The sequence below is a fragment of the Petaurus breviceps genome, unplaced genomic scaffold, assembly GCF_028583685.1.
Source record: "Petaurus breviceps papuanus isolate PSGF00001 unplaced genomic scaffold, PetGlider_PUasm1.0 154, whole genome shotgun sequence".
Lineage (NCBI taxonomy): Eukaryota > Metazoa > Chordata > Mammalia > Diprotodontia > Petauridae > Petaurus > Petaurus breviceps.
The window spans coordinates 851,351-877,438 of NW_027185715.1; the positions used below are offsets into that span (position 1 = coordinate 851,351).

At 39.5% G+C, this 26,088-nt stretch overlaps 1 protein-coding gene across 4 annotated transcripts in view; it reads left to right on the forward strand.

Annotated features, from left to right (window-relative positions):
* The first annotated feature begins 9,411 nt into the window (after positions 1 to 9,411).
* RBMS2 (RNA binding motif single stranded interacting protein 2) overlaps positions 9,412 to 26,088 on the forward strand; it is a 47,969-nt gene continuing 31,292 nt past the window's right edge. Inside the window, exons 1-2 of one of the 4 annotated variants that reach the window (XM_069079516.1) lie at positions 11,109 to 11,280; positions 13,911 to 13,965. In XM_069079516.1, the coding sequence (XP_068935617.1) occupies positions 13,921 to 13,965 (45 nt within the window). In that variant the 5' untranslated portion in view covers positions 11,109 to 11,280; positions 13,911 to 13,920. Of the gene's footprint in view, positions 9,500 to 9,545; positions 9,824 to 11,087; positions 11,281 to 13,910; positions 13,966 to 26,088 lie in introns of those variants that run through there. The other 3 variants (XM_069079525.1, XM_069079534.1, XM_069079507.1) reach the window with 3 other exon arrangements.

Below are 26,088 nucleotides of genomic sequence, written 5' to 3' on the forward strand. Positions count from 1 at the left end.
ACTGGCCTCGGAACTTAAACAGGAACACAGAGGTGACAGGAGAAAGGCTCTCTTTGGTATTGTTCTACAATACTTGACAGCCCCTAGCGATCTGGAAATTGCCTTAGTGCCAGTGATCCCTGCGGTCTTTACATGGCTACTTGAACTCTGCTCCAGGTGTGGGTGTCGGCTTTCCTGAGTGCTGCTTCCAGTCACCGCAGAGAGACAATCGGGCACACGGCAGTACAGTAGATGCTCATGTTGGTTTATAAGGTCTTGACACCTAGTCTTTGTGGTCAGTATGCTGAGTGGGTAGCCCCAGGCCAGCTGTGGCATTGTAACTTACTTTTGGACTCAGAATCTCTTAATGGTAAGGAGATTTCTTGTTTTCTGACAGAGCAAGGGCAGATTTTTCTGTTCTTCTCTCTTTGGAGAGCAAGCAGCAATGCTAGTCTGTTCTCTTAGGAAGCTTCTTATTTACTCTGGGTTTCATGTGAATGATTTTCTCTCTTACTCTTCCAATTTACCATCACCCTGGGCCCTGGAGCTAATAACAATCTGAAGATAAGAATGGGCAGCATGGGCTCTGGTTATAGAAAAAACTGTTAGAGCTAACTTTTATAGTGGAGGAATTTAGGGGGTCAGGAAAGACTTTATGGAAGAAGTGACATCTGAGTTGGGATCTAAAGGACGTGAGGGACTTCTAAGCATGGGAAATGGGTGTGTATGGGGTGAGGGAGGAGGAGGAGTTAAAGTGATTCCCATGTTACAAATCTAAGTGACCATGAGGTTAGCTAGACAAACGATGGTAATAAAAAATGTGGAATATTATTACCCTTTAAGAAATGAAAAAAAGAGAAGGTTTCAGAAAAGCAGGAGTGGGGAACCTGCAGCCTCCAGGCCACATGTGGCCTTCTAGTCCTCAGGTGTGGCCTTTTGACTGAGTCCAAGTTTTACAGAACAAACCTTTTTTTTTTTTTTTGCCTTTTTGGAGGGGGAAGGCAGAGCAGTTGGGGTTAAGTGACTTGCCCAAAGTCACACGGCTAATAAGTATCAAGTGTCTTGAGGCAGGCTTTGAACTCAGGTCCTCCTGACTCCAGAGCCTGTGTTCTATTCACTGCACCACCTAGCCACCCCTGAACAAACCCTTTTATTAAGTTTGTTCTTTGATGTTTGGATTCAGTCAAAGGACCACACTGGAGAACCTAGAGGGCCACATGTGGCCTTGAGGCTGTAGGTTCCCCACCCCCCTGATTCAGATAAATGGGAATACACAGTTGCTAAGTGGTGTAGTAGATAGTGCTGGGTCTGGAGTCAAGAAGATCTGAGTTCAAATCCAACCTCAGGTATTTACTAGTTTTGTTTTTTACTCTGGGCAAGTCATTTAAACAGTTTGCCTCAGTTTCCTCAACTGTAAAATAGGGATAATAGCAAAACTTAACATGCAGGATTGCTGTGAAGATCGAGTGAGATAATATTTGCAAAATGCTTATCACACAGTGTCAGGCACACAGTAGACACTATAGATTGTTTCTATAGTGTATCTATTGTTTCTTACTAGTCATGATTCCAAAAGACTATGAAGCATATTTACTATCTCTCAGCAGAGAGGTGATAGTTTAAAATGAGACACATTTTCAGACACAACTGAGTCCTCTTTTTTAATCATTCTTTTTATACAGAAATGTTCATATTTATGACCATTACATTCATATTAAAAAATAATGTATCAAGAAATGCAGTAATAGAGAATCTAGAGAGAAAGGCAGGAAGACAGGTTCAGTTTGGGCCAGTGTTGGAAGAGACTGTAGTCTTAAACCCAGTCCAATCCCACCCTCCCATTTTGTATATGAGAAAGACTCAGGGAGGGTTAAGTGACTTGCCCAAAGCAACTCACATTTGAAACTAGGCCCTCTTCCTCCAGATTCCTTGCTCTTTCTATTATATCGTACCACTTTTGTCGAGTTTGAAGTGCCTCACTCTGTATGGAAATTGCCATCAGACATCAGAAATATGGGACTGGAGCTTCAGGTAGAAGTTGGGTAAATATATTTGGGAGTCACCTGCATGGAAATGATATCCTGTGAGAGGATGAGGTCACCAAGGGAGAGTGATAAAAGAGGCCCACAAATAGAACCTTGAGGTTCCTCTAAGGGATACAAAGATGATAGTTATTGGATTAAACTGAACTAGTAAAACAGAAAGGAAGAGATATAAAAATCATCATGAGAGTATATTGTCACAGGAGGGGAGGGTATTTCAAAGTATAGGGCAGTCTGCAATGTCAGACACCAAAGAGAGTTCAAAGAGGATTAAGACAGCAAATAAGATATCTGATCTAGTAATAAGGAGGCCATTAATTTTGGAAATAACTGTCTTTTCAAGATGATATGAGAATGGAACCATATATCACAGAAGGGACTGAGTAAAGAGGGAGTAGCAGGGTAAAGGAAAAGGGTTTTGTCTATTGGGTGGTATTTGGGGGGAGAGATGGGGAGACCAGAGCATTTGTCTAAGATAAGGAAAAGGAACTTTTTGAGAGGGACAGACTTGTTAATAAAACAAAGTTTAAAGGAGATGGGAATCGGTGGGATCGCTGGTATGGTTAGGATTACCCTCACAAAAGAGGGACCCTTATTCCTTTGAAACTAAAGAACAAGGAAAGACTTTTAGATTAAGAAAAGTGAAGAAAAGGATTTGAAGCAGATGGCTTCAATTTTATGTTCCAGGAGAGTCTTGAGAAGAGAAGAAATATACAAACAATTGGATTTCAAAAAGCCTATTGTATGTAGGTCAATTTTTTTAAGGCTCAGTACCCCAAAGTATGAGGGTTCCTTGGAATTTAGATATTCTTCCTTCTATAAAATATTAACTGTATTACATTTATGCCAGAATACTTACAGAATCACAGAATTTTAGAGCCGAAAGGAACTTCCAAGGTTTAGTCCAATATATATTCATATATATATACATATGTATAGATGTATGTATGTTATACACACATTATATATCCCAGACTAGTGTGTAGTCTCTAAATACCTCCTGTGATGTAGAACCTTTCTCCTGAGGTATCCCGTTTTAATTTTGGACTTAGATAACACAATTTTTAAAAATGGAAATAGACTTTAATTTCTTCTCAAATTTACCTCCATCCCATTACCACATCTCACTTACCAGAACCTTCTCTGCAGCTTCTACTACGAACTACATCCTCATTTCACTGCCCTGTCTCCAGGATGAGCATGTGTAAATTTTGTAACATTTTGTAGATTTCTATCAACATTTCAAACCCTAAAGTATTTCGTGATCAAATCATTTTGGGAAACAGTATTTAGAGGGGGCAAGATCTGTTTCTGCCCAGGAGGTGGCAGTATTTCTCCAAAGTTTCCCTGGGAATTGACTTCCTTGGAGATGCATTAAAGTGATAAAAATGAGAGTCAAATCCTCTTTCAGCATAAGGCATATAGCTCTCTGAAGTAACCCTTAAGTAGATAAAGGAAGAAAAATTCTAGATGCTTCTATTTGTAACATATCATTGAACTGCCATTAATATTTGCCTATGGAGCTGCATCTTTGTGAGATATAATTCAGTGCTTTGAGATCATTCCATGTCTGTTAAATTGAAGGACTGCCATCATTGTGACATGGAAGAGAATGTTGACATTTTGATAGTATTTTCTTTTCTTTTTTTGCACTTAATAGTGTTTTATTTTTTCCAATTATATATATAGTTTTCAGCTTTCATTTTTGTAAGATTTTGAGTTCCAAATTTTTCTTCCTTCCTCCCTCCCTTCTCCCCTCCCCAAGACAGCAGGCAATCTGATGTTATACATGTACAATCATGTTAAAACATAGTTCCACATTAGCCATGTTGTGAAAGAAGAATCAGAACAAAAGGGGAAAACCATGAGAAAGAAAAAACAAAAAGCAAAGTGAAAATAGAATGGTTCGATCTGCATTCAGACTCCACAGTTCTTTCTCTGTACCTGGAATGCATTCTCCATCACAAGTCTGTTGAAATTGTCTTGGATCATTGTATTGCTGAGAAGACCTAAGCCTATCATCCTTATTGATAGTATTTTCTTAACCTTAAACCTTATGTTCAGTTTGGGTTTGGGGACATTGCTAAAAGTCTTTAAAGGAGGGAAAGTAAATACCTCAAATAAATATTCCCAATTTTTCTCTTCTCTTTTCTCCCCAAACTATACAATGAGGTAAAAGGGGCAAAAATCAGTCTAGAATATTGAATACTATTGTGTAAAAGTATGGTTGTTTTGAGAAGCTAAGGTGTAGATTAGAAAGCCTCAAAGACAAGAAGACCTGGATTTGAGTCCAGCACACCCAGTACATGTTGACTGGGTCTTTTTATGGTAAACAAGAAGATATTAACCTCTCGATGTTCTAGGCAACTCTCTGACTATAAATTGCAGAGAAAGTGCTGACCTGCATTGGTAGAGAGTTTCCTCACCTGGGACTTCTTGGCATTGGTAAAATCACAAGTCTAGTCCCTAGCCTTGTGATTGTTTGCCTTTATATAGTACATTATAATTAGAAAATGTTTTATGTAAGTTTTCTTATTTGATCTGTACAGAATTATTATTATTGAGAGAAGCAGCATGGCAGAGTAAATAGAGCAGTGCACTTGGAGTCAGGAAGAGCCAAGTTCAGATCTTGCCTCTTGCCAGGCAAGTCTTAACATCCTTATTTGTGAAAGAGGGATAATGATAGCACTTACCTCACAGGGACGTTGTGAAAATCAAACACGATAGTAATAATATATGTAAAATACTTTGCCAACATTAAAGCATTCTATAAATGTTAGCTCTTCTTTCTATTATTCCCATTTTATAGTTGAGGAAACTGAGGTCCATAGAGGTTCAATTATGATCTATGTGATCCTGATCAAGTCATTGACAAAACTGGGACTTAAATTTTCTTCTAATCTTAAATCTAGAACATATTACACTCCCTCTAAGATACCAGTTGATATTCTTTTCAACTACAGTTTCTAGGCATGATCCTTCCCTTTGCTCTATATATTTTGTCCAGTCCAGTCACCTAATATGGAATCTGAAGCTAAACAGAATAGTGGATCCTGTTGAAAGAATCATCTTTGGAATAAATAGGTGGACTTGCCTCCTTAGAATTACAGAATAATTTTATTCTTGTTCCTCATCCTCTTCAGTCTTTACAGAAGTCTAGAGGAAATATGGGTAGGATATATTGGCAGTTAAAGTGTAATCGTGATGTGATTCTTTGAAGAAAAAGAAGCAAATAAGTATCTTGCCCTTCCTCTGTGCCCTGTTTCTTCAAATCCTTTATACCCTAACTAAACTCAGTTTGGGGATCTCATTGGAACTATGTAGATAATTCTAATAACTGTGGCCAAAAAGAAACAGTGACTCAAAATACTATGGATTTAGGATGTAGCCAAGAATAACATTGCAATCACTAGAGTACATTCCTGTTGTGCATCGGGTGTGGGCCTTCTCTTCCACTTAATACCAAATTCTGGAATGAGAAATTCTTGGAGAAGCTTCCTGCATCCATGATAGATTTGCTTTAGTAGACATTCTCTGCTTCTGCCTGATACAGAGAAATCCTGGCCTGGAGTTTTGTATAGGAGTTTGTTTGGTCATTTTTGGCAGAAGTCTCTGGGTTCTAAGGAATTAGAAAGCATATCAACAGTGTGGGTGGCAGTATTGGCTTTATATATGGGTACAGTATTGGTTTTATATCAGTCCCCGTTGGAGATATAGCTATATAAAAGTCAACGTCTCCCCCCACAGAATGTAAGTTCTTTGAAAGTAAGGATTGTTTTCCTCTTCATGTTTGTGTCCTTAGGTCTACCACAGTACTTGGCCTATGTTTTATAAGTGTTTTATAAGTGCTGACCAAATCCTCTGACTCCTCCAATTTCTGTCCTTTATTTTGTTTAGATTATTTTGACCATTATTTTGGTGCCCAGAAGAGGGCAGAACAGAGCTTTGTTTTATTGTCAGATACAACATTTTAAAGGTTGATATGTAAATTTCTCTGTGCTTCTCTCCAAAGTCAAAATAATTTTATTTGAATCCTATGCTTTGGACTCTCCTCAACTTTTTAGGTCTATAAGCCAATCAACAGTAAGAAAGATAATCTATATGGAATGTCATAAAAAGCCATCATCTTATTTCCTATATGTTTTTTACTTCCCTGTACAGTCAGCACCCTTCCTCAGGTCCATGAGCTATAGCTATATCCAAATTGCCTCACTAATGCTGTCAGTCGGCCAATGCAAACTGGCTGTATTTGACTGCTCCCAGACACATGTTCCACATCAGTCTGGCCCCTGTTGAATGGCTGGCTAGAGTCCAGCACATCTGCAGGTAATATGGTCTGACTTCTCAGCCCAGATGGAAAACCTAGGGGCCAATGGTGGGGTGGCAGAAATTTCACAGAAGAAAAGTTTTTACCTAGCCCCCAACACATTCATTCAAATTTTGGAAACATGTTTCATCCAGAGTCTCTCTCCTAAGAATATTGCTCTCCTTGAGAAATCATATGTCCCCTCATTTTATCTGAGACAAACTCTTCTTTTTCCCAGGAGATATGCCTCAAATCCCATTTTTAAAAAACATTCCTTTATAATCACTTATAACCCTTATGCCTATGAGCCGTGAGTGAGGGAAACCAGTCAAGTTTTAGGGCATGTGGACAGTCAGGGTAGAAGGTTGGTTAAGGTATACATGTATAAAAAGTGGGATTATTCACTAGCTTGATTTTTCAATCAAACCACATAATTTCATGTGTTTTATTTAAAAAAATTAATTCAAGGATGTGATTTTGAGACTTTGACATAATTCATTTTTGGCTAGGCAATTCAAATATCTAGCTCCCTTGTACTTTGGGACCCCAGACTTATTTGATGGGTATAGACTACAAAGCCAGTGTATTTTATGCATGTTCCTTCATTTTCTTTTTATCTGACATTGTTGGGGCAGCTGTAAATAAGAAAGTAGCCAAAACGTCCCTTATGTGTAAAGCTCAGAGGCAAATTGGAGGATAGAGGAGAGGTTTTGTTTTTTTTCCTGGGTGGATGAACATTATAGCCCTCTAAAGAACCATGAGAATTAGATTTAAAATGCAGCACTCTTGTATTCTTCATCAATCCTGTTTCCTCTGTTAGTGATAGATTTTCCTCCTACTCCCAGAAAGCTGAAATTTACATAAAGAATTCCCAAATAATCAACATTGTTGATTTTGAGGCCGTTTCTGTATTCAGTTGAATTTAGCAAGCATTATTAAATCCTACTGTAGTAGCTGGCTAATGAGAGAGGATTCAAGAAGACTTGAGAAGACTCAAATCCTGAGTCTGACACATACCAATGCAACCATGGGCAAGACAGTTAATCTTTTATTGCCCCAGGTGATTCTCTAAAACTATGAGTTATGGAGGGGTAGCTAATCTACATCCTTCTGAAGTTGTAGAAAGAGTTTTCGTATCAGGAGACATCCCCAAAACCAAAAAGTCCCATACAGATCTGAGGTGGGAGGTATCTTGCTTTGAAGGAGTTTGCATTCTTCCAGGAGAGGAGCTGGGGAAGAGAAGATGTAATCTCTACACAGTAAATTAAATGCAAGATACTTTGAGAAGGGAAAAAATAAGAGAATGTTGACAATTTAAGATGGGCTGCTAAGTGGCAAAGTGGATAGCACACTGAGCTTGGAATCAGGAAGACTCATCTCCATAATTCAAATCTGGTCTCAGTCATTTACTAGATGTGTGGCCCTGGGCAAGTCATTTAACCTTCTTTACTTCAGTTTCTTCATCTGTGAAATGAACTGGAGAAGGAAATGGCTACCCCTCCAGTATCACTGCCAAGAAAACCACAAATGAAGTCATAAAGAGAAGGATGTGACTGAAACAACTGAAAAACAACCGAAATTTAGGAGATCAGAAAAGTTTCCTGTACAGTTTGTTCCCTGAAGAGAATCCTGAAGGAGCTCAAGGATCCTAAGAGAAGGGGACAGCATATGCAGAAATAGAGAAGGAGAAGGTTGAGTAGACCAGTTTGGCCTGAAGTTCATGAAGGCAGAATAACCTGAAACAAGTTTGGGGGGCTGAGCTTTATCCTAAATGCCGTGAGGGACCCCAAGAGATTCTTGAGCAGGTGAATGACACTGTTAGACCTATGATTTAAAGACATGGTTTTGGCAGCACTGTGCAGGATGGATTATATCTTCCACTTTTGTAGAATAGTCAAGATTTTCCTGCAGTGTCAACTTTTGGTTGTGATTAGGATATAGTCTTTGGAAACTTTCACTTCTAAAGCATCAGGTCTGGGTTATAAAATACACATAGAAAATAGATTTTGTTAGTTCAGTTCTATTCATTCTCAGGGGGACAGAGTTAGGCCCACACAATAAAAATGTATTTGCTTTTCTCAACTGGAAGTATGTCTGTTTTTGAGTTTGCCTTGATTTTTTTAAAGGCATTTTGTAGTGAGTAATGGTAGTAATGGCTTGGAATAGGACTCTTCACTGTTTTTTAATGTTTTAATACTAACCTGGAGACTTCCTTTTTAGAGTGGATTCTTATTTTGCTCACCCTAACACTCTCTTCCTTCTGCTTTGCTTCCCTATCTTCTCCACCCCCTCCCCAGTCCCAAGCACAGCATATTTAGATGAAAACTGTATTTAGGGCTTCTAGGTCTGGACAGAAAATGATATACAACCACATGTAAATCTTGAGAAATCAGTAGAACCTAAAGTGCTGTTGAACAGAATAATTTCTAGTACATGAAGTTAAAATTAGAGAGATTGCTTGCTCTGTGCTAACAGGTGTTTCAGTGGTGGAGTTTCTGCTTCATATTGTTAAGGGCCATAGCACTAAAGACACCAGAATTTTTAGAGTTGAGAAAAACTTTGGAACCTGAAAAGGTTAGGGTAAATGGTGATGTTTCTGAGAAAGCATCTATAATATTTCATGACTGAGTAATGGATCCAAAGAATAATCGGACTGGCACATAAGTGTAATGGGAGTTGATCAGAAGAGTCTCTTATCAAATTGACGAATCACTTTATAGAGACTGGGGTGGTGTGGGGAATGTATCTTTGTTTTAAAAAAGGGGCATCTCCCAAGGAGGTAGACCTCTGTAAACTCTTGTTGAGAGGATAAAATAAACTCTTCTGACTAGTTCCCTGTGACTATAACTGTCTCTAGGATGATTGGGGAATGGGTCTTCTTCATATATTTGTATCTCTTGCTCCTAGTTCTTACTAAATGCTTCTGGTTTATGTAAAGGAAGAAAGAATGAGCTTCTTTTCTTTGTGCAGTAAAAGTCTAAGAGATGTCTTTCCTTTCTTTATTGCTGCTATGGTTCCCACAGTTAGCTTGCTTCCACCCTTCCTGTGTCCCCTGAACTGAGCAGGCACTTCCTGTTCATTTCAAGCTGAAAGTTGGGGATTGGGGGTGGGGTATATGTGGATATTTTCTTCCTTTCTCTAGTGCTGTCTATCCCACAATCATGACAAAGAGGTAAGAAGAAAACTAGAATATGGACCAAGTCTAAAGGCAGGCAACTATGCAACCTATGCAACTTGGGCTTGGTCATCTCCCCAAGAAAGAAAGGACAAGGATTAGGTTAGGGTAAACCCCAAGAAAATAGTTATGAGGGCTGCAGGGTGGCCTTATGAAAGCATCCGAAGTGGCCTCTGTCCAATTGGCCCAAGTAGAAGGGTACTGGGCATTAATCTATAATTCTTGAACTTCCCCTATCTAGTTTACAAGTGAAACTACAATTTTCTTTTGTCAATTACTTCTATGCAAGGACATTCCTGTGAGGTTTGGGAACTGTAAGAGGTGAGTGCTGCCTTAACCTTCTTGGATCCTTGACTCACAAAGTTCATATTGTGCTGACCTTAACAGGGGCTTTCTTACTCTGTACTATGTACTTTTAAAATAGTGGTTTTTCTTTATAATTCTGCTGACCTCTTGGAGGAGACACCTCAAACTTATGAAACTCAATTTTGCCTTCATCTTTGGTGAGTATTTACTTGGTGAGATATTTATTCCTATTTCAACTACAATTTGAAAACTCTGGGCTAGGGGAAGTGTCAGAGAAGAAAGTGTCAGTTTGTTGTTGCCAGATAGCGACACCAAGTTTTTGTGATAAAGGCTAGGCTGATATGGAAATTCCTGATAGAAACATAGCTGGACATGAAGTGCAATGATGGGTATTAGTATAGCTATTATATATCAGGAAAATGCATCTGCCTGAGGATTTTTAGTTAGTAAGTGGGAGATGAAGACTTTTTTCATGTTTGTATCCTGCCCACTCTCTCTGTATGTCTGCCCTTTACCTGCTCTCAGTATCTATTTTCTTACAGGAAGAGGTAATGAGTTATTGGGGTCACTTTGAATATAAGGCATAGGAGAAGCCCTCAGCCACCTTGCTTTTCTCAAGATAGCTGTTGGCAGAATGTTCCCCAGAGTTGTGTCCCAGTTGTCACCTATAAAGTCAAGAAGCAACTCTAGTGAAACCCTTCCTTGTAGCTTAGTGCTCTGGACATAATGTGCTCATTCTATATCATATCTTTTCCATTTCAGAGTAAGAACCTGGTCCCTGAAGAAGGTCTTAAAAGGAAAAGTACATTGAAATAGTGGGGTCTAGGTATAGAAGAGAGTAATATAACCCCTTTTTTCTAGAATTACTTCTTTTCCCTCTGTTTTTCCTTTAAAAAAAAATTCTGGGCATTAGGACCCAGTGGAAGTATCCCAGCCAGGCTCTGGGTTTACTTCCCTTGGTGACGTAAACCAGCTGCCCTAGCTCTACCATCCCCCTCTTTTCCTCCCCCCCTCCTCCTTCTTCTTCTTCTCTCTCTCTCTCTCTCTCTCTCTCTCTCTCTCCTCCCTTCTCTCTCCTTTTTTTTTCTCCCCTCCCCCCTCTCTCTCTCTCTCTCTCCCCTCTCCCCCCTCTCCCTCTCCCTCCCTCTCCTCTTTTCCCCTCTATCTTCTCTTCTCTCTCTCCTCTCTCCTCCCCTTCCTTTCCTCCTCCTCTCTCCCCCATCCTTCTCTCTCTTCCCCCTCCCCCTCCTCCCTCCCCTCTTCTCTCTCCCTCTCTTCCTCTCACTCTCTCTCTTCCTCTCTCTCCCTCCCTCTCTCTCTTCCTCTCTCTCCCTCCCTCTCTCTCTCCCTCTCTCTCCCTCCCTCCCTTTTTCTCTCCCTTCCTGCTTTCTAACATTAAAGACAAAATGCTGCTATCTGTGCCTTCCAGGCCTGGGATTACGCCTTTTGGCTATAACAAGAGCACCAAGAAGGTAGGGAAAAGCTTTTTCCCCCCCAGAACGAGGCTGCTTCCTTTTTTGGGATCTGGCAACGTCCTTGGCTTTAGCGGTTTTGCTCTGAAAAGGGAAAGAGATTTCTCTTTGCTCCTTTCCTTGCGTACTGTCCCCTCTTGTCATCTGGTTTAAGATTTCCAGGGATCTTCCGTCCTGAGTAAGGTCAGAGAGAGGTAGAGAAATTGAAATCAGAAATCAGGCTTGCAAGTTTGTGTCTTTGTGGAATGAAGTAACTTTGACTTCCTCATGTGCCAGCACGCTATTGAGATGATCCGTCATCCCAGGCCCTGTCCCTCACTGACTGGGAAGGTTATTCTCTCCTTTTGCTTAACCATTTTTTTCCCTGCCCCCTCTCATTCTCCCTTCTCACTCCATTCCCCCCATCCCCCAGGCTTTCTTATCCTAGCCACCAATTTATTGAATGACTGAAATTATTCAGTAAAATTAGGACAGTTCTAGTGTTAGCTCAACATTTTCTTTCAGACTTAGAGAACTACTTTATCCTGTAAGGAAGGTTTGGAGTGATGACCCATCTCCAGTTAAAGCAAGGAGCTCTTCTAGCTTCTCTGGGTCCCAGAAGCCTGGGCAGTGAGCTCAGCAGGGATCCCTGGCAACCTGGTGGTTAACTCTGTGCTGTCAGTGGTCCTGTGCCTGGGCACATGGGCAGTCAGAGGAGGGGTGCATGCGCATGCCTACATGCCAAGCGGATGTCCTTATATGCAGTTTCTTAGTACTACTCTAGAAGGGACTCCATAGTGCTATAGGAGTACGATAAATACTCGGAGGCAGGACTTTGAAGCTGCCCTCCAAAGACAGGGATGTGCTAGGATGCCTTTTGCTCCCTCAGTAGAGAGTAGGGGTGTTTGTGCCTTGAATCTCTCCCAGGCCTATAAAGAGATTGTCTACAGAGAATTAGAGATCGGTGAAATAGGACTTCAGTAAATTTTGAAAGTTAAGCGTTCTTTTTATAGGTTTGACATTCAAGATTGGTCCATAGTAGGTGGGGTAAGTATTGTCCAGACTAGAATGAATTGCTGAGTAGACATTAGGGTTAGTTGATGTACCATTCCCTATTTACCTTCTTGAGAGGAAACATTGTGCAGTTATATTAGGAAATATTTGTTGATTTATTGAAGATCGTCTTGACAAAAAGGCAGGGATCACATCCGTCCTTTCTTATCCAGTTCATAAAAGCTCATTGACATTTTTTTCGTGGGTTATCCAAGTTTCAGGTTATACCAAAACCACTATTGTAATTGATTTTTAAAATTGGTTGATGCTCATATTTGGGGACCTCTTATGTTTGAATCCACCTAAAATTATTCCCTTGCCCTTGTCTAGCCTTTCACAGAAGTATGCAGCTATGTTCCTTTCCTGGTGCTCCAAGTTGGCCTAGGAGGTGGCCTAGGAGACCAGATTTAAACCCTGAAATGCATCCCTATAATTTGAAGAGCCTCTGTGAAAATTCAAGGAATATGCTGACCAGAAAAGTTTAGAATGGAAATATGATAACTTTTAATAGTAGTCAAAAACTCTCTTAGGTTCTTATATGCCATCATCATGATGACATCTAAGAATATGTGCACCTACTGTGTACACGACTCACTTTGTCGGTATATATGAAAATGTATTTGTGTGTATAGGTCTGTGACTTTAAGTATATTTATACTTAAACGATATGTGTACATTACTTTGTTTCTGTATTTATGCAGGGATTAATAGATGTGTGGGGATTAATGTACTCAAGTCTGTGTGTTGGGAAGTGTATAAATGTTTTGGGGTGCATTTGTTTCATTTTATCCATGCATTTTTATACCCAAAGTTTTAATGGTGTCAGTAACCCACATGTCAGTTCCAGTAAAAGCTCATTGACTCTTAAGTACCACATGTTACACAGGTCCTGTGACCCTGCCAAGATGTTTAAAATATTAAAAAAAAAAAAAAGCAAACTTCAAATTCCAACCCCTTGCAGAAGGATTGTAAGTATCATCTGCTTTCCTTAAAGATGCAGAATTTTTACAAAATAATTTACTGTCTGTATAAGTCATCTTTAGTTTGTGGAAATTAAAAAAAAAATTTCTACTGTCCTCTTCCTGGAAGGCTATTTTATACCTTATTGGAGTTTGTGGAAAACTTGTATTTGGAAAGATGTTTCTGAATTATTTAAAATTAAAGGTCAAGTCAACAAGTATTTATTAAGCACTTTCTATGAGTTGGGCTCTATACTAAGTCCTAGTGATACAAAGGAAGACAAATTTGTATAAGTTAGGAAAATGTTTACATTTGAAATACCAAAAAGTTTATATAGAGGAATGTGCATACTTATAAGCACCTAACCATCATGTTGTTCTGGTCTCTTTTTTGGATGGCATTTAATATTTATCAAATGTTTAAAACATGCTAAATGCTAGAATGAAATAAATACAGTCCCTTCATTTTTCTGACAGCTTATTTTTGTGGGAGGGTGGAGGGAAAGAGTCCTCTTTATATGTCATATTGAGCCTTTCTTTCCTTGGAATTAAATTAGCCCTTGACCAAAGGAAAACAAAATATAGGTTTTTTTCCAAGTGGGACTTAGCAACATAATTTAATGTGGTGCATTTTCCCAGGTCCGCTTTAATGGCCTTCAAATTATCCATGGCTTCTTCAAAAAGAATGGCTGAGGTAAGCAGACCAGGGTTCCAGGAAGTAAAAGCTATTTCTTCCCAAGTATTTAAAGGATGGTGGTTTAAGAATAGGTGAGACTGAAAGAGGAAATGTTCAGGACTAAAGGAATTTCAAACTTGTAAAGGGTCTAGCCACGCCCTCACTGACATCATTTCCCTGGCATGTGTTATTGTAATTTAACTCATTGTGGCATCTACAACCATTTTCTTAGGAGAAAGGAAAACTAACTCACTTTAACTGGAGGTTTGCCTTTCATCAGGTTTCTTGCTTACTTTTCAGTTTCCTTCTTAATATTAATGTGTAAGAATACCTAGTGGGGAAGGAAAGTTGGACCTGACTTGTGGATGTTCCCCAGATCCCTGCTGTGTTAGAGAATCTTTGAAAAGAGGTCGGAATGGGGATGTTGTTGAAGGGGAAAGAGGCATAGTTGTAATAATGTTTTTTCTTTTAAAACAGGTAGAAGTTATTTCCTGTTTTTATTTTTCCTCTTTTTCTTCTAGTTGCACTATCATCACACCAAACCCAACAGTACTAAGAGCCCAAAACTCTTGGTCCCTTATACCATCTCTTGCCTGTGTACTTAGGGACTACCCAGAATTAGACCTTAGTCTGGTTCATTTGACCTTAATAAGACAGTGTAGTAGAAAATTCTCTCCTTTAAATTAGAACAGACCTGGATTTGAATGCTGCTTCTGGCATCTACTTGCTGTGTAACTGTGGGTAATCCACTTCACTTCTTCCAGTACATTTCATCATCTACAAAATGGTGATGAAAATATCTATAGTACCTTAGCTCACAGGGTTGTTGTGAGGTTAAAATGACATCATGTATTTAAAGTACTTTATAACATATAAATTTATATATTACAAGTGATCTAGAAATGTCACTTATTCTTTTTATTGTAAATCCCCACTTCTATTAGGCCTTCTACCTCTCTCCAGCTATTATAATAGCTTCCTTAATGATCTCCTTGCTTCCAGTTTTTCTCCATTTTGTTTTGTCAGATTAATATTCCTAATGTGTAACTTTGATCATATAACTTCTCTGTTAAAAATGTATATTAGATAGCTCCTTGCTATCTACAGATTAAAATCCAAACTCATTAGCTTGGCATTCAAGGCCCTCCATTATTTAGCTCCAACATACAGTCCTGCATATGTCCTATGCTGTGGCAGCACCCTCAGACCAACTCAGTGCTTTCAGGCCTCTGAGCGTATTCCCTTTAGAATGTGCCTTTTTTTTTAAGATTTCAAGGCCCAATTCAAATGCCGGCTCCTCTGTGAAGTCTTCTCTAATTTCTCCTCGTCTTTTTCTTCTGACTCATATCATTCTGTATTGTATTATAGTTCTTTTTATATATGCCTTAATTCTCCTGGATTATAAACTTCTTGAGGGCAGGGTCTATGCCTTGTTTATCTTTAGGGCCCAATGCAATTTCTTGTATACAATAGATGCTCAATAAATGTTTGAATGAATAAATAATTAAGGTAAAGTTGTAGGACCGCATGAGGGTCCAATTAGCTTCATGGCCACAAAATTCTATTCTTAATTCTGATAAACTGTTTTGAGAATGTACATTATTATTTACAAAGGTGATGAGGCAAGAATATAAATGGATCTTTGCAGTTTTGTTATTGGTATAATAATAATACTGACTAACTCTTATGTATTATGAATCAGAATTACAGATTTTTGCATGAAAAAAGCCATCTCATTGTTATTAAGTGCTACAGCTTCATGCTGAAGATAAATGGAGACACCTGTTCTTGACCTTGCAATCTAATCTTGAGCTAGTGGCTAACAAGTATTTTTACTTATGTACTCATTATGTGTCCAGTATTGGGCTAGTTCTCATAGGCATATGACCCCTCTCTTCCTTCAAATTGCACCTTAAGTACCATCTTCCACATGGAACTTTCCTCAGCCCCCAACTCCTAATGCCCTTCCTCAATAAATACCTCCTATATTACACTACTTGTAGTTATTTATGTTTTCTTTATTGTGTATCTCCTCAAAACATAAGCTCCTCCATTATTCTTTATGTTTGTATCCTTATCATGTGGTGGAGTGCCTGGCACAGATCATGGGCCCTCAGTAAATGCTTGTTAATTGACTGATCAAGTATGGTTCTTATACTCCAGGAGCTTGCAATCAGCCTAGGGGGACAGAACAGATCTATTTGGAACAATTCAAAAACAATTCAGGGCTAGGTAAAACTGTATAGTTCTGATTATAAACACAAGGGTTTTTTTTGTTTTTGTTCTGGATATTTTTGGAGTCTGAACCTGTGACTTCATGCAGATCAGCAACTCCTGCAATTTATAGCCTTAGAGAGTTGCTTGGGGCACTGACAGATGTAGGTGACTTGCTCCTGGTCACATGGGATCATAGGATCCCAGTTGTAGAACTAGAAAGGTCCTTAGAGGCTATCCATCCAACATCCTCCTACAGAGGAGTGGGGCCCTAAAGGCACAGAGGGGCTAAGGGACTTTCTGGGAGTCACACAGTGAACAAGTGAAGGGGCAGGCAGGTTTGGGACCAGATTTTCCTGGCTCTATGAGCTCTGGCTTGTGCTGCCTTTCAGCTCATGAGTTCCAGAGATAGGACCTGACCTTGGGTTTTCCTGACTTCTTTTGACCACAGCATGCTATGTCTTCTAATGTTTTGAAAAATTAAAGAGAGAACAAAGTAAGTGCTGGAGTAGAGAGTGCTTCATACATGTATTAGAACATAAGCTTGGCTTTGAAAGGTAAGTAGGATATAGTTAAGCCTTTGGGTGGAAGGAAAGCATTTACATAGGGGGAAGAGCTTGCTTGGTATGTTTGGAGGAAACAGGACAGGCTAGTGAATGGGACTGCTGGCATGGAAGGATGTTTCTGTAGTAAGGCTGAATAGGTAGAATAACAATGCATAGTGTGGCAGCAACAGCCCTGGACTTGGAATCAGGACACCATGGTCAGAGTGTTATTTTGAGGTTTTCTGAAGTGATTTACCATTTCCTTCTCTAGCTTATTTTAGAGGTGAGTTGCTGAGGCAGACAGGGTTAGGTAACTTGCCCAGGGTTACACAGCTAGGAAGTGTCTGAGACTGGATTTGAACTCATGAAACTGTCTTCCTGATTCCAAGCCCAGGGCACTGTGCCACCTAGCTGCCGAAGTGGAGTGTATGAGGTATTCAGGAGGACCAGCATCTCTGGGGTAAGGGCTTTCCAAGTCCTTTTCAGGGCTGCTCATCCACCTTTACTGTCCACCTGTGGCTCCAAGAAGCTGTAGCATGCTCAGTGGCCACACCCCCTCAGCAGATGGGCTTTAAGCAGCTTGAGGGTAACTGACAGGCCTTAAACCTATTGCTGAGTTAGGGGGATGTCTACCCCTAGCAGGTGAAGACTTTCCCCAGCATAACGGGGGAATGAGAATAGTTTGTTCTAACAGCCATGAAGGTGGCTGCAGTAGGAGCTGTGGAGCGCTGAGAGCTTGATCAGGCATGGAAGAAAGCCAAGGTCATCACTTAAATCCAATTCACACACAAGTCAAGATAGCATCGGTGACGTCACTGGTCCTCTTTGAAGAAAGAGAAACAACTACATCTGCCTCACCTTTGTAGCGTGATCAATAGTTCTAGAGGCCTTGAAAAACCAGGCAGAAGTTGGACTAGGGAAGTAAGATTTAAATGCATGTAGGTGTGCCTCTCATTTGAGGGATAATGGGTCTTGTTCCTGTTGCGGCCCTGAGCTGGGATGCTTCAGTGTAGGAAGATTTCATCTGGTACCCCCTTCTTCACAGAGTTGTAGAGAAAGGAATCTGTAAATTTTAGTCAAGTATAAACAAGTTGTTATTACTTCTCTGGCCACAATAAAACACAGCCTCTTTGTGTTCTGGACACCATAGATTTAGAGCTGGAAGGGACTTTAACTGTCAAGTCGTTCACCCCTTCACTTTATGCAGAGTAATGAAGTGTCCAAGGTCACACAGCACAGGCAGCAGAGCCAGGGTTTGACCCTAGGGCCTCTTAACACCAAATCCAGCACCTTGTCCTGTGTGTGTGTGTGTGTGTGTGAGCGTGTGCACGTGCATGCACGTGAACACCCACAGGAAAAGAAGCAGCAGATTTCTTTTATGAACAGCCTTTCTTTTAAAAAATATAACAAATTCAGCATGTTATTTTCAAAGCTGTCCTGCTTGTCCATATTTCCTGTTGGTCATCATTTGTCTTCTAGGCATTTTTAAAATGCTTCAGTGACTCTCTTTTCTTACTTTACTTTTCCTTTTTTTTTTTTTAATGTTGGCAACCTCCATCACAACTTCTGCCCCTCCAACTACCCTCTATATTAAAGAATAAAGTAAAATCATTTTATCAGATAAATAGTTAAGTAAACAAATACCCATGTTGGCCGTATCTGAAAATGTATGTCTCATTCAACATCTTGAGTTCATTGCTTTTCTATTAGGAGATAGATACTGTTTCATTACTAGTTCATTGGAGTTGTGGTTGCTCATTGCACTTACTGGAGTTTTTAAATGTTTCAAAGTTGTTTTTCTTTGCAATGTTTCTGTTACCATATAAATTGTTTTCCTGGTTCTATTCATTTCACTTTGTATCAGTCCACATAAGCCTTCCTGGGTTTGTCTAAAAGAATCCCTTTTGTCATTTCTTTCAGTGCAATATTTTATTACATTTGCATGCCATAATTTGTCCAACCATTCCCCAACTGGTGGGCCCTTCCTTTAGTTCTAATTCTTTACCACTACAAGGAGAGCTGACAAATATTTTTGCACATACAGATCCTTTTTTTCTTTCTTTGATCTCTTTGGGATATAGGCCTAATAGCAATATCACTGGGTGAAAAAGGTATGCACAGTTTGGCAACTTTTGGGTTTAGTTCCAAATTGCTTTCCCAAATGACTGGACCAATTAATTAACAGCTCCACTAACTGTGTGCTGATATGCCAACTTTCCCATGGCCCCTCCAAATGATTGTCATTTTCCTTTGTTATTTTTGCCAATCTGATGGATGTGAGGTGGAGCCACAGAGTTGTTTTAATTTTAACTTTTAAAATTATCAATGATTTGAGCCTGTTTTTTCATGTGGTTCTTGTTAGCGTGGATGTCTTCTTTTGGGAACTTCTTCATGTTCTTCAACTTTTTGTCTAATGGGGAATAGTTCTCCAGTAATATTTCTACTGTACTTTACTACAGCCTGGTCTTTGTGACCAAAAAAAAAAATTGTCACTTGGTGGCTAACCTTTTTGTGATAAGCTTCTCTGAACTTAGCTAAGAAAGTCTTTGGATGAGAGACATGCAGATCATGACTGGTCCTTTCCAGTTTAGTAAGATTTGGAAGAGCTTGTACTCAGATTTTAAGAACCCAGGTTCAGATCCATGTTTGATAGGTTTTTAGAGGAGGAATACCTTTTAGAAAGTCCTTCCAACAATGCAGATTGCAATCCATGCATGCCTGCCCATTTTGTGCAACACTCCATGTTCTACCCCAAGTTCAACACAATGGACTCACCCAACATGTTAGAGGTCTGCCCCATTTTTTCTGGACATTGCTGACATACTAGTGGAGTATGCCTGTCATCCTTCATATCATACATCCCTTGGTATCATGTTTTTGACTCCTCTTCATCTTTATAGATCTCATATTGCAGCTTATTCAAAGTTGCCATATCTTCATTGCCCATACAATACTCATTTTTAATTCTTTGAAGGCAGTTGAGTAGAAGGATATGTCAAGTTAATTCAAGGAGCATTTATTCAGTGCTTGCTATTTTCCAGGAAACACAAAGAAAGGTAAAAATGAGATTGATAAATTTGAAGGAGATTATTACCAAAGGATTATTCCTTTTATGAAATAATCTCAGGATTCCTTTGAATATCAAGCTCCCTAGTGCATTTATAATTATTCATTAGCAAAACATACCTAGATGACAGTAAAAGATCTTGACAGGTTGTAACTATGGCTGAATCTATTGAGATAAAGTTTAATGGGAGTAAAAGCAAAGTCCTGTACTTGGCTTAAAAAACAAACCCACCTATACAGGCTGAGTGAGACACCATTCACTCAATCAATAAGCATTTATTAAGTACTTTGTGCTGGGTGTTGTGCTAAGTTGTGGAGCCAAAGAAAGGCAAAAATAGTCCCTGCGTTCAAGAAACTCACATTCTAGTGGGGGAGACAACATGTAAATAATCAGATACATAGAGAAGACGGAAGTGATTTTAGGAGGGCCCTAATCCCTAGGGGGATCAGGAAAGTGGCATTTGAGTTAAGCCTTGAAGGGAGTCAGGTATTTTAAGAGGTGGAGGTGAGGAGGAGGAAGAGTGTTCTAGCCATGACATCAGACACAAAAACAGGAAATGGAGTCTTTCAAGACAAGCAAGTAGGCTATGATGGCAGGATCATGGTGTGTGTGGAAGAGGGAGGAAAGTGTAAGAAGCTTGGAGAAGTAGGAAGGGGACAAGGTTTACTAAAGAGCTTTAAGTGCAGGAGTTCTTGGGATAAAGTTGGGAGCCCTGAGTATTAGTATTTAGTAGATCACAAACTCAGTATGAATCAACAGGGTGACATTGTGACCGCGCATGACATTAGATTGTGCGGCTAGAGGCATTGTATCTAGAATCAAGGAAGCAATCACTTCTTCATAGTTTGCCCTGGTCATGCAATGCAGCATCTGGAGATCTTTGTTTCTGGACCTCACATTTTGGGAAAGACAAGTGAGGTCTCCATGATTATAAGAGGATTGTAGACAGTGGTATGTGAAGGACAGATTCAAGGAACTGAGCGTTTAATTTGGAGAAGACTTGGAGGAGGAGAGGGGGAAGTGAACGTGGCAAGTATATTCAGGTATTTTTAAGGAAGGAGTATGACGAAGCAGGCTTTTGCTGGCTTCAAAGAACTGATTTCTAAGTTTCTAGAATGAGCATTTACAGCTTGGAAATTACCAAATGCTACAAATCAGGGCCTGATTTATTGTTTACACTTAAGAATGTAATGAGAAAATGTTCATCTAGATTAACCGTAAATGTTTGTCATCCACACATTTTCCCCCCAGAGAGCCAATTGTTAAACATTTACAATAGTACATTCCTCTTTGAGAACTATCATATGGAAGAGAGGTTAGTCTTTTTCTGCTTGACCTTAGAAGGCAGAACTTAAAGACCAATGGGTTCAGTGCCAAAGAAGCTGATATAAGATCCCTAACCATTAGAGCTACTTAAAAAGGGAATATATAAAAATTGCTTGAGGAAGTATTAGTTTGCCCATTACTGGAGGTCTTCTGACAGATGGTAGGTAATTACTTCTTGGAGATATTATAGAAGGATGGGGTGAACTACATCTAGTACTAGAAGGAACTTCACAGATGAAGAAACAGAGGCCCCAGGAAGTTGTAACTTACTCAATGTCAGCTATAGGTGGTATTTGTGAGAGGTACGATTTGAATCCAGGTTCTCTAATTTAGAGCCATTGCATTCTAATTGTGTGATCCTGTAAAATTTCTTATAAGCAATCTGTTATGTCAAATAAAGTATATAGGAATTTGTACCTAAAATCTAGAGGAATGTTGAAGTAAACAGAGTATCTTTGTTTCTGCCCCAGTTTCCCCATTTTACAAACAACATAGAGCAGCGGGAAAAGAAATTATTTATTTTGTGAACCTTAATTATATTTATGGTAAATAATTTGTATTAAGGATATCTTTAAGAGCACTTCCATGCCATTTCAGGTAATAAGTATGGTATTGACTCTCCTTTGAAAATGAAGAACACTAGATTCATTCTGTTAAAAAGTTGTTTAGGGGTTGGCTAGGTGGTGCAGTGAATAGAGAGAGCACTGGCTCTGGAGTCAGGAGGACTTGAGTTCAAATGCAGCCTTAACACTTACTAGTCATGTGACTTTGGACAAGTCACTTAACCCCAATTGCCCTGCCTTCCCTTTTCCAAAAAAAAAAAAAAAAAGTTGTTTAAACTGAAAAGATACTGTTCTGTGAAATGTGATGGATATGGAGTGAGGATTTCAGTTTAAATCCTGCCACATAGTACCTGTGTGACCTTAGGAAAACTGACTTAACCTCTCTTGACCATTCCCATGTTCCTCAAATATAAAATGAAAGGATTGCCTCAAATGACCTCAGGGTCCCTTGTTATTTCTAAACTATTATCATATGATATTACTATAATGCAATCATTTACTATATTGCAAAAAAATTGATTCTCTTGATTTGGTCATATTTCTGCACATCAATAGACTTATTTGGGTTTCTGGTTTCTTTTTAAGCTGCTGGTTCAAATAAGTTTTAGAAATGGAGTTATATGTTCTCACGAGGGACATCTGTTGCCCCTGGTTTAAGTCAGTGACTGTCCGTCCATAGTCCTTTTCTGTGGTCTCTAGTATGTTAGGGGAAAGGTAATAAAATTGTAGGCCATTTACCTTTTCCTTGCTGATAGCTTTTGCTGTGTTTTGATTTATAAAGTTATTGCTTTGTTTGTGAAACTCCTTAAGTAGCTTTAGCACCTTATTCTGTTTATAGCGTAAATATGTCCTAGTTTTTTGGCTTCTGGTAGTCTTCCTCCACTGGTAGCATGAAGGTGACCCTGGTCCTGGAAGTTTCTAGAACCAGAAGAGACCTTACAAATGAGGAAGCCCAGGCCTCGCAGGTGAAGCTACTTACCCGAAGCTAGAGACACGAACATCTATATCTGTATCTATATTTCCATATCTACCTATCTCTATCTATCTATGCCATGATGGAGTGTCACTAACAGTGCCATGTGCTGACCCCATACCACAGCCATGAGGTCTGCCTTCCTCTAAGAGGAAGGGTTAAGCAATTGGGGTTAAGTAACTTGCTCAAGGTTACACGGCCAGGTGTTTCTGGGTGGGTGCTGAGTGTCTGAGCCCGGGATTCGATCTCCAGGTCTTCTCAACACTGGAGCCGGTGCTCTTACTCGCTGTGCTACCTGGCCGCCCCAGGGTTAAGCAATTTGCTGAATATCCTATAGGTCCTCTGACTCTACATCCCCCTGCCCCTGAAATGAGATTCATTATTATTTATTATTATTCATTATTATTAGAGGAAGGCAGACCTCTTAGTTCCACAAGCTTTTGAGTTCCAAATTTTCTCCCCCACTCCCTGCCTCCCCAAGATGGCATGCAATCTGATATAGGCTCTACATATACATTTATATTTACTTTTTTTTTTCTTTTTGGAGGGAGGAAGGCAAGGCAGTTGGGGTTAAGTGACTTGCCCAAGGTCACACGACTAGTTTTGTGTGCCAGTGTGTGTATGTGTGTGTTGTGTCTGAGGCCGAATTTGAATTCAGGTCCTCCTGACTCTAGGGCCAGTGCTGTATTCACTGTGCCACCCAGCTGCCCTGCTTAACCTTTTGATGGGCTATTTTCCTTACCTGTAAAATTGGGGAGGTTGAAAGAGATCATCTCTCACTTCTCTTCTGTTCCAGAATGTCTGAGTCTAAAAGGGCAGTGTGGCATGGTAGATAGAGTCCTATAAGAGTCAGTGAGACTAACTCAAACATTCAATAATAGTTTCACACGAGAAAGTCCCTTCACCTTTCTGTGCCTTAGTTCCTCATCTGTAAAATGAGAGAATTGGACTTGATGGTCTCAAAGTTCCCTTCTAGCTCTAAATCTATGATTCTGTGAGATAGGTGAGAAATTGGCCTGGTTCCCCAAAAAGTTCTTATTAAAAGAATAGAAAGAAAGAAAATGTCTGTCTTAGCATCTTGAACTATCATTCTCAAGAGAAAAAGGATTATATCTTTAAAAAAAAAGTTATAGCCCTCTAACACATTGTGATTTCTCTATAAATATTCAATCCATTACATCTTTATATGGCTGAGGATCCCATGGCCATAGGGAAGTTCCCACATAGGAATCTGTGCAAATCCTGGAACAGCAGAAAATTCATATTCTTACACATTCAGTTCCAAGAGTCAAACCTCTGGCTGTTTCTTTCTTTGCAACAAGCTTTAGCATCCCACTTGGACAACCAGGCTTTCCTCCCTTTGATATATATACATTTCCCCTCCTCCCTAACATAATTTAGAGCATGGAGTTCTTATAAACTCTGTTCTCTGTACACCATCATCACTTTGCTATTCTAAGGCTGCTAGGAATTAGAACTTGGATCCAGGAACTGGGGACCCTATGGCCTCAAATGCTTCATTTTTCTAACCCACTTTGTGGAAAAGGTTATAGATCAGAGCTTTCTTGAGTGATGTACTCAAAATGCTTTAAGAGTCTTTTGAGGCAGATTGGAACTAGATACTACAGTCCCCAACCAATACTTTGGTATTATGAAGAGAAAATAATAATTTATAATGTGGATTTTATTTAAGACTGAAAAGGAGTTTGGCCACATCACTTGGACCCTCAGGGTATGCAGTCTTCAGATGTACAATTTTGATTGCTGCCTTTACGGTATTATTATACAAGAACAATTGTATAATAATTACAACTTAGAATTTTAAATTTGATTTAAGTTTTGCAAAGCATTTTCATACATTACTGCATCTGGAAGGGGATCCAGAATCCCCTCTTCTGATACTTTACTGGACATATGGCTACTACCCTTGGGCAAATCATTATGATTCTCACTTTTTTCTATAGCTATAAAATGGGAATAAAACCTGTAGCACCTGCCCCACAGGATTTTGTGAGGCTAAAATTAGATAATGAAGTGCTATGCAACTGTTAGTTATAATTTTTTTTTGAGGGGGGAAGGTAGGGCAATTGGGGTTAAGTGACTTGCTCGAGGTCACATGGCTACTAAGTATTAAGTGTCTGAGGCCCGATTTGAACTCAGATCCTCCTGACTCCCAGGCTGGTGCTTTATTCACTGTGCCACCTAGCTGCTCCCCAAATGTTAGTTATTATTTACCCTCACAACAGCTCTGGGAAATAAGTATTGCTAGTATTTTTAATTAATTAATTAAAATTTTTTCTTAGTGTACAACATTTAGTTCCACAAGCTTTCTTCCCCCCTCCTTGCCTCCCCAAGATGGCATGCAATCTGAAATAGGCTCTACATGTACATTTACATTCAATGTATTTTCATATTAGTCATGTTACAAAGAAGAATTATAACCAATGGAATGAACCCCAAGAAAGAAGAAACAAAGCCAAACAAAACAAAAAAGAGAGAGAGCAAGTAATTTGCTTCAATCTGCATTCAGACTCTGTAATTCTTTCTCGGGATGTGGATAGCATTTTCCATAATGAACCTTTTGGAGTTGTCTTAGAACCTTGCATTGCTGAGAAGAGCCAAGTCTATCAAAATTAGTCATTGTACAATGTGACTGTAACTGTGTATGAGGTTCTCCTGGTTCTGCTCCCCTCACTCAGCATCAGTTCATATAAGTCTTTCCAGGTTTTTCTGAAGTCTGCCTATGCATGGTTTCTTATAGCACAATAGTGTTCCATTGCATTCATATGCCACAACTTGTTTAACTATTCCCCAATTGATGGGCATCCCCTCAATGTCCAATTCTTTGCGGCTATAAAGAGTGGCTATAAATATTTTTGTACATGTGGGTCCTTTTCCCATTTTTATGATCTCTTTGGGATACAGCCTTAGAAGTGGTATTATTGTTAGTATTTTTAATCCCTGTTTTTACAGAGGAAGGATGCAGCACAGGCGGCTCACTGGATAGAGTGTCAGGCTTGGAGTCAGGAAGACCTGAGTTCAAATCTAGCCTCAAACACTCACTAGCTATGAGACCCTGGGCAAGTCACCTATCCTCAGTTTGCCTTAATCCACTAGAAAAGGAAATGGTTAACCACTCCAGTATCTTTGCCAAGAAAACCCTATATGGGGTCACAGAAAGTCTGACATGACTGAATAACTGAAACCCTGACAATTATGGGGAAGAAAAACATGAGGTTAAGTGATTTGCCTGAAGCTAGTGAAGTAGAAGAAGTAGGCCTCTGATCCTTAAATGATTATCTTAAGAGATAATGGGTTTCAAGAATGTAATATCTATGGCCCCTTCCAGTTCTGAAAATTGGTGGTCTACCGTGTTTCCCCGATAATAAGACACTGTCTTATTAATTTTTTTTGGACAGAAAAACACCAGAGGGCTTATTTTCAGGGGAGGGC